Source organism: Marmota flaviventris, chromosome 8 (assembly GCF_047511675.1).
Source record: "Marmota flaviventris isolate mMarFla1 chromosome 8, mMarFla1.hap1, whole genome shotgun sequence".
Taxonomy (NCBI): domain Eukaryota; kingdom Metazoa; phylum Chordata; class Mammalia; order Rodentia; family Sciuridae; genus Marmota; species Marmota flaviventris.
Window position 1 is genome coordinate 69687201 of NC_092505.1, and position 13119 is coordinate 69700319.

Sequence of the window (13119 nt, forward strand, 5' to 3'; positions counted from 1 at the left end):
AACTTGAGTCTGAAACTGCTGGAGTTTGAATTTTATCTGCACATAATGAGGATCCACTGAAGAATTTTGAGTAGCTGAGGGTGAAATTATCGGGTTTACATTGATCAGATATACATTTTAGAAAGTTTACTCTGGTGTTTGTTATGAAGTATAGATTAAAGAAAATAGGGACAGAACATTCATGCTCTGGGGAGTTTAGAAACATCTGTGGGGTCGTTTTAGTTGCCATGGTGACTGGAAAGTACCACATACATTTAGTGGCAGGGTCCAGAGATACTAAAACTCCTTCAAGGTGCTGGATAATCCCATATCAGAAAGAATTGCCCTTTATTGTGCCTGCAGTGAGTATATTAAAATAATGTGTCAACTGGAATTGTTTCTGCTGAAAGGTGTTGGTAGTAGTTTGTACCTACAGTTTGACTTTTGTATTCATGTGGGTGATACAGTCCCTTTGGGTACCATGGGGTATAGAACAAATAGGCCATAAGTTATGCATAATTCCCAGCAGAATAACTCACCTGAACATTTTCTTAAGAAAGTTTATAACCAAAATGAGTTGAATTTTTTTGAAGTTTATAACATCAATTTTTAATAATTTATGATAAAATACTTCCTGATCCTTGAAATTATAGTGAAAAAATTAAATGGTTACTTTTAGAAAAAAACTTTATTAATTTTTTTTATATATGACAGAGAATGTATTACAACTCATGTTAAACATGTAGAGCACGATTTTTCATATCTCTGGTTGTATACAAAGTATATTTACACCAATTTGTGTTGAGTGAATTCTTATAATTCTTATAAAAAGTAAATCATCCATTGTCTACATTACTTAATAACTATTGGTGATAAATCACTTGCCATGCATGTTTAAAGTGACACTGTACTATATGGGTCCCAGTGTGATGAAAAACTACCATGACATGAAGAAGACATCAACCAAAGTGTGGTGGGGGGTGGTGAGGACAAAGGAGGGGAGGATTTGGGGAAAACTTAAAATAAGGCTCTGGAGACTGAGTGTACAAGGCAGATTTTTCTGAAACTTAGGTGGTGAGAGTCACTAACAGAAAAGTGCCAGTTCTCAGATGATGCACACCTACTTGACAAGTTCTCAAGTGCTCCTCCTGGTCCCGAGCACTATCCCTTAATATTATCCTGCTTAGAACAAACGTGAGCTGAATCTTATCTTTGTTGATAGCATATGCCCTCTTTGCAAACCTGAGCTGTGAATGACCCTCCTGCACAATACTCCCTAACCTCTTTCCTACTAAAACAGAACCAGTCAGAGATATTCTGCTTGTAAAGGTTTTAAACATCTCCCTGGTTGATTTTAAATTATTCAATGTGCAAACAAATCAGTGTTCATGTGTGTACCTTCCTTTACAAAGAGTTCCTGTGGAGTTATGTGCAGTGAGTATCCAGAAAACCCTCCAGGAAAATACACTTACCGATTCCCTGCCATGCTCATGGCCATGGAAATCATGGATGCATAGGGCCTGGTTGTCCTCAGGACAGAGGGGCAGTCTTGATGATGCTTCCTGCCATGCACCTGTGTGGCTGGAATGTCTATTTGCAGGCCTTAACCCTGCCACTGAGAGAGGCTCTAGCTAGAGGAAAGTGAAAGGATGAAATGAAAGGAGAACCGAAAAATTGAAAGCCTGTGCCTTTTATACACACTCTCTGTACTAAGGTTTCACACCCTCTGAAAAGCTGTGCCTCAAACACAGAACAGATGCAGCAAGGGGAGATTTGGCCTCCAGTGTCACAACTCAGGCAGGAAAGAATTAGGGCAGCACCAGGTGCAGAGCACAAAGCTCCCTCCCTTTAATGGGGGTTCCTAAGGGCTGGGGACTGAGACTTTTGTGAACTACTTTTTCCTTCTACTCCTCACTGTAGAGTGGAACAGGGAAGCAGGTGGATAAAGAATAATTTCTTCTTCTTCTGTGATGAAATGGCATGCCGGGGATCGTGATTTTTATTCTCCAAGCCCCTGATCCCCAGATACTTTTAGGTAACCATGATTTCACTCTTAGATGTTTTTCTTTATCACAGTGAAAAGCAAAAGGTGGGAAAACATTCCTCAACAAGTTGACAGCCAAACCCATGTTATTAGGTATCCATTTCTCCTTTATGATGGAGGCTACCATCTCTAGTCTTGAACCTCTACATTGATGAAATCCCTTCCATTCAAGTGTGCCCTGGATGGCAAATCACCTGGGGTTGGAGGTCTTGCTGAGCTGTGTGTGGATGACTATGATAAAATTTGCTCCTGGTCTGAGCTGCCTCCCACTGCATGTCCTGAACAGACCAACTTACATTTGTCTTGGGGTTTCAGCTTGCCAACAGGAATGCTGCTTTTCCTTAGAACACAAGCCTCCTTAACCAGAAGAGGAAACTGGAGACTGATGTTGCTCAGATTTCAGAAAGAAGGAGAAGAGATGATACAGATGTGTCAAAAGGCAGAAGAGAAGACCAGGAAGGCAGCCATGGAGGTGGGCCTATTACCTGTCTGCTCAGTCCTGTGATCCAGAGTTCACTGGAGCAGGAGCCCAGATACAAGAGCCCATGTACAGTCAAAAAGATTCCATTGATTCCCTGCAGCATCAGGAGGAGGTTAGGTGACCCCTCTGCCTCCCTGTGCTCAATTTGAACAGCTAGTCCAATTACCTCCTCCCTTCCTACCTACCCTGGCACTAAAAAGGAGCAGTTGAATTATCTTAAGCAGAAACTTGTGATAGCAAGAGCCTTTTTAAAAAAAAATTTAGTCATTTTCTGCTTGTGAATCAATATATCTATTTCTAGAAACCATTCTTCCTGTGGTTCCCTGCAAATAACAATTTTTTTCTGGGGCCTATAATCGTTTTATGATGAGGATCTGAAAACAGTGCTTAAGTCACTGATGTTTTTACACTACACACCCCTGCTTAGGTAGAAAAGTCAGACTTGCAAAGAGAGCTACAGGGCTGGTATGCCCTCTTTATAATGCAAATTTAAATTTGTTGTTGTTGGTGCTTCTCCTAAATGCCACTTAATCTGCCAGCCTCAATGTACCCTTGTGAGAACTGGATAAAGGCCATCTTCAGGGCACCCCCTCAGCGCTGATGTAAAATTCTCTCAAAGGACATGGGAAGTGGAAGTACCACTGAGTAAAAGATATTAGAGGAGGAAGGGTAGAGGGTCAAGATTTTATGTAAGAGGACCTAGCTCCTGGGTCTCAGAGCTTGCTAAGTGGGGCTTGGGCTTTATTTTAGTTTCTACTCATCCTTCAGTGTCAAGGGCTTTGTCTCAGCTCATCAAATGTGCAACAACAACATGTAGTTACCCTGATTCTGCTATGTGAATGGAGGTTAATTCCTTACTTAAAACTGTGAGAACTGGACCTTCAATTAGATTTTATATTAGTCATTTTTAAATTGAAAAGAGATTTAAAAAATGTTATTTACAATGTGGAGAACTAAATAAAACTTTGGTTGTAAAATTCAGCCATTAGGCCATTGTGGAGCCCAGCCTTCTGGAATGGAGAAGTTTACCTATCACTCATCCATTTTTTATGAAGGAAGGTAATTCTGATTTTAGGTAGAAATGAAGTATGAGAAGCCAGGCACAGTGGTGCATGCCTGTAATCCCAGTGGCTCAGGAGACTGAGATAGGAGGATCACGAGTTCAAAGCCAGCCTCAGCAAAAGCGAGGTGCTAGGCAACTCAGTGAGACCTTGTCTCTAAATAAAATACAAAATAGTTCTGGGGATGTGGCTCAGTGGTTGAGTGCCCCTGAGTTCAATCTCTGGTAATCACCCCACCACCACCCCCCTAAAAAGAAAAAAAAAGAAGTGAAGCATGTGAAAACTCAAAGATGTTTGATGTCAAGAGAAAAGAATATCTGTGAAAACCCACATACTTAAAAAGGAACAAAAAGTTTTTCTTCCTGCCTGGTAAATGTTTGCAGTCACACCTTATGAAGATACTGTCTGATTAACCTTTCCTTTATAGGACTTTCCTGATAATGCTGAAAAGTGAGCCCACTACCTCTTCTCCCTCTTCACCCTCCAGTTCTCCAACAGTGTAGCTGTGAGCCCCAACCCTACATAGCAGAGCCCAGCGTTGCCTCTATAACTCTCATTCATTGCCCTCACCCTCTGCAGAGATGTCTCATACTTAAATTCTACAGATGGTTGGTAATCAGATGGAGAAACTTTGGCTAGCAGAGTTGTATTTTTACATTAAATGCACTAAGAGATTCATGATACAATTCTTAATAATCATACTGGGACCCCAAGCCCTTGTATACACATCCACAGCCAAGAGTAAGATTCACAATTAACCTTCCTTGTGCCAGAGTACTGGTGCTGAGAGCATCTGTTACTGCCAAATTCCTGCAGCTTAAACTTGTTTCCGATAGTGAATCACAAAATTAGAGAAGTGAGATTTAAAAATAGTTTGTGTTCTTTGTGACATCAGCTACTTTATTCAATAATAATTGATTTAAATCAATTGCCTCAATTGATCTTTTTTTTTTTTTTCCAGCACAGATGTTGTGTCCTAATGTGATGTGGTACTTCATCTTTGATCTGGTTCCACCACTGCTCATCCCAATCTCTCCCGTCACTACTTCTATCTATTGCCCCACATTCACAAACTCAAGGTCAGTAGAGGTTGGAGAGCATGGTGGAAAGAGATCATGTACATAGTCAAGGCATGGCATCCAGTTAGACTAAAACTGAAGATTGTTGGCAGAAATGTGAAGATCAATTATCTACTGGTGTAGCTCAGTCCTTTTTTTCCTGGGTAATTCAAGGCCTAATTGTCCTGGAATATTGTATTGTATTGATGTCCCCACCCTCGTCACTTTTTGTTTTAGCATTTGCAGATCTTTTAAAGTATCTTATCTCAACCTTTCCTCTTGGTGCTAGGCGAGAATTCATCTTCTCCCACTCACCACAGCAGCTCTAGTCTCTCCACAGGAGGGTTGTCCACTGTATCCAAACACACCTTAGCAGTTTTACTTCTGTGTCTTTGCTCCTGTTGTTTTCTCTGTGGAAAGTGCCCATTTCCTAACAACTAGGAATCCACGATCCAGAAAGTCTCAGTGCAGATATAGGAATGACTGACAGAAATGAGGTAGTATCTGCCTTCAGGGAGCTTAGAAAAACATAGGATAAACTATCTTAAAAATAGAACCTGTGAAATTGTTGAATTAATTTTAATGTCTACAGGTCATATGACAAATGCTACAGAGATGGAAAGAATATTCAACTGAAATTTGATAGTTCAAATTCCATTGTACATTCACACAGTAGAATACTAATGCATATTTATAGGCCATTCATACAATTGTGTTGATTAAAAGGGAATGAAAAAGAGCTATAAAATCTGTCCTGGAGATCACACTTAACAGTATAATCATGACCAAAGGTGAAGGTGATGTGGAGAGTTAAAACCCTCTTATGAAAGGAGGGGGAGAATATGAACACACGCACATACTTATATTTTGAAGAAATGGTGACAGAATAAATTAAAAATTCAATGAAAATGGCTACTTATAGGAAGAGAACAGAGAAAAGAAAGCTATATATTCTGAATTTAACTTATTTGGTTGTTTTAATGGCATAATAATTTAAATCATTTACATACTTCATAATTAAAACACGTTTGTGAAGCAAAAAAGGCCCAGAAGTCCCCAAAATTTAAACACTATGGAAGCAAATGAAGATAACTATTTATCAAGCAGACCACATAAAACATGCACAAAAAGAGTTATTCTCAGTGGCTTTTTCTTTTCTTTTCTTTTTTTGTACCAAGGTTTGAATCAGGTATACTTGACCACTGACCCACATCCCCAGCCCTATTTTGGATTTTATTTAGAGACAGGGTCTCACTGAGTTGCTTAGTGCTTTGCTTTTGCTGAGGCTGGCTTTGAACTCGCAATTCTCTTGTCTCAGACTCCCAGTGGCTTTTAAACATAGGTTTTATATATCATTCATATTATGTAAGGGTAAAAGAGCAAATTGAATTTACATTTCACAATAATATATTGCTACTAACAATAATACAAATAGAATTGTTTATTCAATAACATACATAGGAACCCAGATTTTTAGTATAAGAAAAAAAGCTCATAGGCATAAAACCAAAGAACTTATACAAATTTCCCTAAAATCTACATGAATAATAGTGGAATTATCTCCAATTTAAGATTGCAAGATTTTATTTCCGTTTGGTATTTGTTCAATGTTGTGACCCAGAATCAGTTATAACTGAGCAGCAGTGATTTCCTAAATAATCAGATGATATAAGGAATTCTGGTTAATTTTCTTAAATATATATTAAATATATGTACATATGTTCCTTGTGCATTATATGACTTCAGTTACTTATATCCAAAAACTGATAGTGTCGTGTTCTTTTACTCAATTAAAATCCATTGCCTCAATTGAGCACATATTTTATATAATTGTATATAGATATATGATATCAAAATATCATTGTTTGAATTAATTTTTCACCACTACAACAAAATACCTAAGACCAGGTAATTCATATAGAAATTTCTTTGGCACATGATTCTGAAGGCTGAGAAACCCAAGAGCATGGTGCAGGCACGTGTGTAGGCCTTCTTGCTACATCATAATGTAGCAAAGGACATCGCTTGGTGAGACAGATTGAGCGTGCTAACACAAGTTTCTTTCTCTTCTTACATGAATGCTGTATTTGGGGCTTCACCTTCATGACTTCATTTAACTTTAATAACCTCCCTCTCAAAGTCCTGACATCCAAATACCATTAGTATATGAATTTGGGAATTAAGTTCACAGTGCATGAACTTTTTGGGGAGTCTTTCAAACCAAAGCAACTATCATTACCTGTTAGAAATATGTAAGTATTTATTGGTGAAATTATATAATGTCTAGGATTTGCTTTAATAAAGCAGTTTTTCACCCAGAGGTATCTTAATAACTTTTTTTCAAAGTCCTTAAAAAAGTACAGAGGAGGTTCTCTGTTATCTCTTCTGCCAATAGACAGAACTATGTAAAGTTCCTAGAGAACCAGAAAGCAGGAATGGAAATGGAAAGGTGTCCGTGATTTTGTAACAACAGGCTTTTTCACCAGGGAACCATCACAGCTGTTGACCTTCTCTCCTTCCCTTTCTTAATGCACCTAGCTTAGGAGGAACAAGGGGGTCAGTGTGGTTCCAGTGGCAGGAAGGAGGCAAGGATAGGGAGAGCTGGGATCCATCTCACCAGAGCCATTCAGGGCATTCAGCTTCGCAGTTTTAAGATGGTGATCAGGAGGCCTCTTGCAGAAAGTAGCATTTAAGTCAGGGAAACCACAGAGAAAGAGTCATGGTGGACTGGGAGAAGAGCCCCTCAGCAGAAGCAGCAGCCCATGCTCTTTCCCCACCAACTCTCTAACCTCTATACTTCCTTACTTTTCTTCATAGCACTTGACACCATCGCACATATACTGTATTTCACTTAGGTTTTTCTGAACCTCCTCATAAGACTGAATGCTGAAACAGGAATGATTTCCTTTTTGTTCACTTCTTTATCCCTGGCACCAGGGTGTGGTGTGTGGTAGGCATCTTGCTGAATGTGTGTTATGCTAATCTTGTATACTATAGCTCTCCCACAAAGCAGGGCTGTAGGGCTGTGTGTGACATATGTGTGATGGAGACTTAGGGTCTGCACTGAATAGAAAAAGCAGCTTAAGGCCAGGGAGTTTATTGGCTGAATCCTCAAAGCCTGCTATATACAACTCACTTCCTGTACTTACAGACATTCATGCACGCATACACGTGTGGATATGAGTGTGATTTTGTAATGTAAGAAGGGAGGCTTCTCCCCTCTGTGTGGATTAGCCTTTCATGTCCTTTAGAATCTTAACAGTCCTTTGTGAGTGCACAGTTCAACCAGCTCACATTTGGCAGGGGAGTTTTCTCAGAGAGGTTGCCCTGTTTAATCCCTATCAGAAAAAGAGCAGACACATCATTCCTCGACTATTTCAACTGATCCTCCTGTTGGCAGACACTGTACCAGCCTTGCTGCCAGCATGTGATCTGAGGTCATGGTTTGGTTACAGGTTCATGAACTGGAAGGTGAACTGGAGGGCCAGCTCCATCACAATGAGGAGACCTACAGGGAAGCTCACAGACTGGAGCAGTGCATCAGAGAGCTGACCTATCAGGTAGTGCAGAGAACCATTCCCTGTGTATATAGTTGGGCTGGACCTTGCAGAAGTGTGCTCCTTCCAGGCTGAAAAATCCTCCTGGGACCCCTGCAGTTTTCTCTGAATCTTTGATCTCCCTCAGCAGCACTGACTCACCTCCCAGGGCTCTGTTCGTATCTGTTCTTATGATTTTAGGTCGATGCTTCTACAGAGCTTGCAGGGATGGGAGCGGTAAGTTGCAATTAGAAGTGAAATCTATTTATGCCATCCTTATTTTTTCACACATAGTGTTTGCAGCACTTTCACAAGCGTGCCTTCCTGTGAGAGGCTGAGTGAGAACAACATGTAAATGAAGTGACTGGTAAAGGCTTGAATGACCACCCAGCCAGCAGATTACATGGGATGCTAATTGAAGCAGGGGACATTTCCATTCCTGTTTTGCACAAACACTCAAGGCCGCTGAGGACTCTATTGCTAATGCCAGTTGGTAACAGCAAATACTATAGAAAGGCCTAAGGCTTTCTGAATCTCACCTATTGACTAACATTGGTCTCAAGCAAAAAATTGAAATGATGTGGGAACACTTCTTATAAGTTCTTAATGGAAGGAGTGGTGTAATCCTCATCCTCACTCTTGCCTGTGCCGCCTGTCGCTTTTCTTGCTAGTGCAATACCTAGATGGCGCTCTGTGGTCCACACTCTAAAGCCCAGCAGCCTCCTGGTACACAGCGTGTGCACATACTTCAGTTGTTTAACACAGATGCCAAAAGTTACTTTCTAGTCTTCTCACAATGAACAAATACAGCTTATTGCATTGAAAAGTGGAATATTTCATCTTGGGGGCCCACTTTCACAGCTCCTCTGACAGTACTAACACAGGATCTATGGGTCTTGGTTCTGATTCCTGAGACTGAGTTGTTAGAAACGTCAAAGTCTTCCTCCCTTGCAGCAGGAAGCACAGTGTTGATAAGAAAGCGGAGCACTTCAGACATATCATCTTGGGCTAATTAAGATGAAATGAGCTACTCAAACAGCTCTTATTACTGAATAAGTGGTTCTTTTTATGAGATGCATTTGTCTGACACTTCTTTAAACAATGTGAGGTATATCAAAGCCAATGAAGAGTGAGCCCATGATATGTGTAGTTAAGAAAGTAAACAGCTTGGGAACATGAAAGTTTGCTAATCTAGTCTTCTGTAGAGCAGGGTGGGGAAGCCACCCATGTTGATGAGGTCAAATAATGCAACTTGTTAGGAATGTTTGGGTTTTGTTTTTCTTTTTATTTCCCCATTGATTATTCTTATTTTCATCTTTAAACAATTCCATTATGGAACAAAACACCAAAGCTATAATTTTTTGGTTTTCATTGTCCCAAGGAATGTAATCTTATTCTATTGTGTTGTTTTTGTTCCTTCATTGCAATAATCTCAGTGTTTCTCATATATTAGTTTGGAGGTGCATTTCTTAATTTCTTCCAAGTGTCTGCACAATGTTGAGAGTGGATCCAGTCAATTATGCAAATGAGTGGGTTCCACCATCAAATCCAATAATACCTACTGAGCCCTGACTTCATGCAAGATATTGGGCTAGACCCCGCAATTTGAAAGAGACGCTAGCAGGCTCTCCACATTTCTTGATATCCATATCTTGTTCATAAACATTCAAGGTTAGTACTTTGTCAATTCATTTCATCTTTATTAAACATCAAAATGCCCATCAGAATGAGGCAGGATGTTTTGTAATAGCCCATTAATAGGTACACATTCAAAAATGTCCCTCTCAAATGTCCCTCCTGGTAAAATCCTCTGGGGAGATTTTATAACCATGTACTGAATAGGGAATCAAGTGTAACTTTATTCCATAATGGTGCTATGGTTTTCCCCACTGTACCCTTATCTTTTCCTTTCTGTTCTTCTGCCATTTGGAAACAATGCTAGAAAGCTAGTGCTTCAAAAGTTGTGCGATAAAGCAAAACATGAGATGAGAAACTGTAACTGTTGTAGAAGGTAAAGACAATTTCCCTGCCCCTCACTCTCTGTATCAATTTTACCTTTTACTACCTCTAACATTCAGGAACCTATGTGTAGCTATTCCTTAATCCTTACACACATATAGAACAAAAAAAGGACTTTGTGGCCTCAGTGTCAATGCTATGGCAGATCCAAAGATGCTGTAGTTAGAGGTTGCACTTTTCACAGCTGAGTGGTCACAGCTTTTCTGGAAGGGACATCCAATATACAGTTATGGCCACCATAGTTATTTATTGGCTTAGAGCCATGATGTGAGTCTGGGTCTAACATCAAAGGCTTTGCCTTCCCAAGTGGGAGGAGCATCATTAACATCAGCAACTACTTTAATTCACCTCTCTTATATGTGGCCTCATTATCACCTATCTCCCCAGAATTGTTATTATCAATTAACCCCATGTTGATTTTAGAGTTTACTGTAAACAGAATTCTGTGAATCTTTAAATTTCATAAAATATATTTTACTTAAAACATGGTCTTTTCTCAGCTCCTCAACCAGGTTGATTCCTATGTATTCATCTTTGCCTCAGTAAGCTTCAAATGAGTAATTTTCTACTGTCAGATTCCAGGTGATGCAAACAGCTTGGCTAAAATCAGAGAAGGGCATAAGCAGGAGCTGTGAGAAAATAGGGAGCAATGAGCCTGTTGCAGTGGGAGGGTTTGGGGGAGATAGGGGAAAGTAAGTGTGGAACCAAAGGAGTTGATAATTGATAAAAGAAGTAAAATGCTGTGGCTTGAATCTTGAACATACCCCCATATGCTCAAGTGTTGAAGGCATAGTCTCCAAGACATGGTGCTATTATTGGGAGATAATAGGACCTTGAAGAGGAACGGCCTAAGGTAAGAAAGTCCTGTCATTTGGGGTTTTGCTATTAAAGAAGACATTGGAAGCCTGACTCTTTGTTTCCCAGCTACCAGGCAGTGAACAGCTTCCTCCCCCACTCCCACCATGATGCATTCACTGCCTTGCCACAGGCTTCCAAAGCAACCAATAATTGAAACCTCTGAAGCTGTGGGTAAAACGTCTTTCCTCCTTTTAAGTTGTTTATCTTAGGTATTTTGTCACAGCGATGGCAAACTAACTTACACATGAGGGAAGCTGAGAGTGCATATAAAGTTCAACCAGCAAGGTTATAGGGGGTTCTAAAATTTTGCCACCATGTCCAAGGATGCCAGACATAGACTTTGGATTTGATGTTTGCCCTGCTGTGTTTTCATCTTGCTTTTGGTCTGATCCTTGCTTTCCATTCCCCTCTGCCTCCTTCTGGAATAGTTACCCTTTGCCATTGTATCTTGGAAGTCTGTAACTTTATATTTACAGGGGCTCAGAGCTAATGGCTTGCTTCGAGTCTCAGAGGAGACTTTGTACTTAAGCTTTTGAGCAATGCTGGAAAGTTAAGATTTGGCAGACTCTTGGGCATTAACTAAATACATTTGATTTGTAAAAGGGGCAGAATCCTATAGTTTGGATCTTGAATGTCCTTCAAAGGCTTGTAAGTAAAAGTCTTGGTTCATGGCCTGTGTTGTTATTGGGAGTTGGTAGAACATTTAAGAAGTGGAGCATTGTGGAAGAAAGTCTAGTTACTGAGGCCAAACCCTTCCTCTCCGTTTTGCTTCTGGCAGCCATGAGGTGAACAATTTCTCTACCATGTGCTCGTACTCTGATGTACTGGCTCACGATAGACCCAAAAGCAACAGGCCAACTGACCATGGACTGAAATCTCCAAAACTGTGAGCAAAAATAAACCTTTCCTCTTTTTAAGTTGAGTATCTTAGGATTTGGTCACAGAAACAAACACATGAAGCCAGTACCAAAAATGTAAGCAACAGGGGTAGATATTAAGTTTATTTCTCAATCCTCAGTAGATTGGGATATTTTCTTCCTTTGGAAAGTTCAACTGCTCTGAAATAGAAACACTCCAGTTAAGGGGGAATTGGAGATATGAAGGTGGTAGGGAGGATGAAGAGTCCTGTCCACCTGCCTGCCTCTCCCCTGCTTTTTCAGAATACCAAAGACTCCATGTAGCACAGTAAGACACGGCCTCCCCAGCTGTCCTTTCTGTAACCCAACCATGGACTGTACCTGAGGCAATGAGACTAAGCACACTAAGGTCCCCACATCGTATGCAGTTTTCCTATCTCTGCTGATACCCATGCCAGAATCCAGAAAATTTACCTTTCCTATAGTTTCATTTTTCAAACCTATGGGTTAATTACAAAGTTCAAGGAATGAGTTGTTTTGATTGGAGTGTTATTGATTTTCCATTTTGCATATGTGGTCTTTTTAATAATGCACTTCATTCCTATTGAGAAACTCAGGCACCCATAGCTTGGTTGGAATGGAGAGGCTGAACACTATATTGAATGTAATGGCTTTAACTTCCACTTCAGCAAAGCCTGGGGGTGTTGTGGGTGGATCAAGAGGAATGGCTCTGTCGTTGCTCAGAGCTGAGTTTAATTTCTCAAAAATCGGGGTGAGTAGTTAAGTCCAAAACAACTCTCAGATGGTGGTTTTTAATAAAATTTCCCTCATTTCCTCACATGAGGCTATTCCCAGTATAGACTGCCAAATCTTCCAAATTACCTTCAAGTACAATCCTATGCATTTTAGGCAGAGGAAGACAAGAAAATTGAGCAAGATGCAGACTCTGACGGATAAACTTCAGCTCAAAGTGCAAAATTTCAAGCAACAACAAGAGGCGGTGGTAAGTGCCTGGCACAATTGCAGCCTCATGAATTTCCCAGCCATTGCTTTTGGTTAGTGGAGATTGATGACTCCAGGCTTGCAGAATAACTTGTCAGAGAGGGCCAGCTGAGGTTAATGTCTGCCCATTCTGGTCTTTCTTAATTTAGGCCTATCATCCCTAGAAAACATTTGTGCTGTTTTGGAAAGCCAGAGCAGGCTCCCTCAACCTTGTGGTTATACCC

The 13119-nt window shown here is 40.3% G+C and overlaps 2 protein-coding genes across 2 annotated transcripts in view; one reads left to right on the forward strand and one right to left on the reverse strand.

Moving 5' to 3' along the window:
* The window catches only part of Myh15 (myosin heavy chain 15), a 163143-nt gene that overhangs the window by 148932 nt on the left and 1092 nt on the right, over positions 1-13119 (forward strand). Inside the window, 6 exon segments of the mRNA XM_071614911.1 lie at positions 2369-2422; positions 2424-2495; positions 8079-8183; positions 8361-8396; positions 12583-12665; positions 12803-12896. Coding sequence (XP_071471012.1) covers positions 2369-2422; positions 2424-2495; positions 8079-8183; positions 8361-8396; positions 12583-12665; positions 12803-12896 — 444 coding nt within the window.
* Hhla2 (HHLA2 member of B7 family) overlaps positions 4470-13119 on the reverse strand; it is a 161287-nt gene continuing 152637 nt past the window's right edge. The window contains exon 11 of the mRNA XM_071614912.1: positions 4470-5141. The gene's annotated coding sequence lies outside the window, so the exon portion shown is untranslated. The remainder of the gene's footprint in view (positions 5142-13119) is intronic.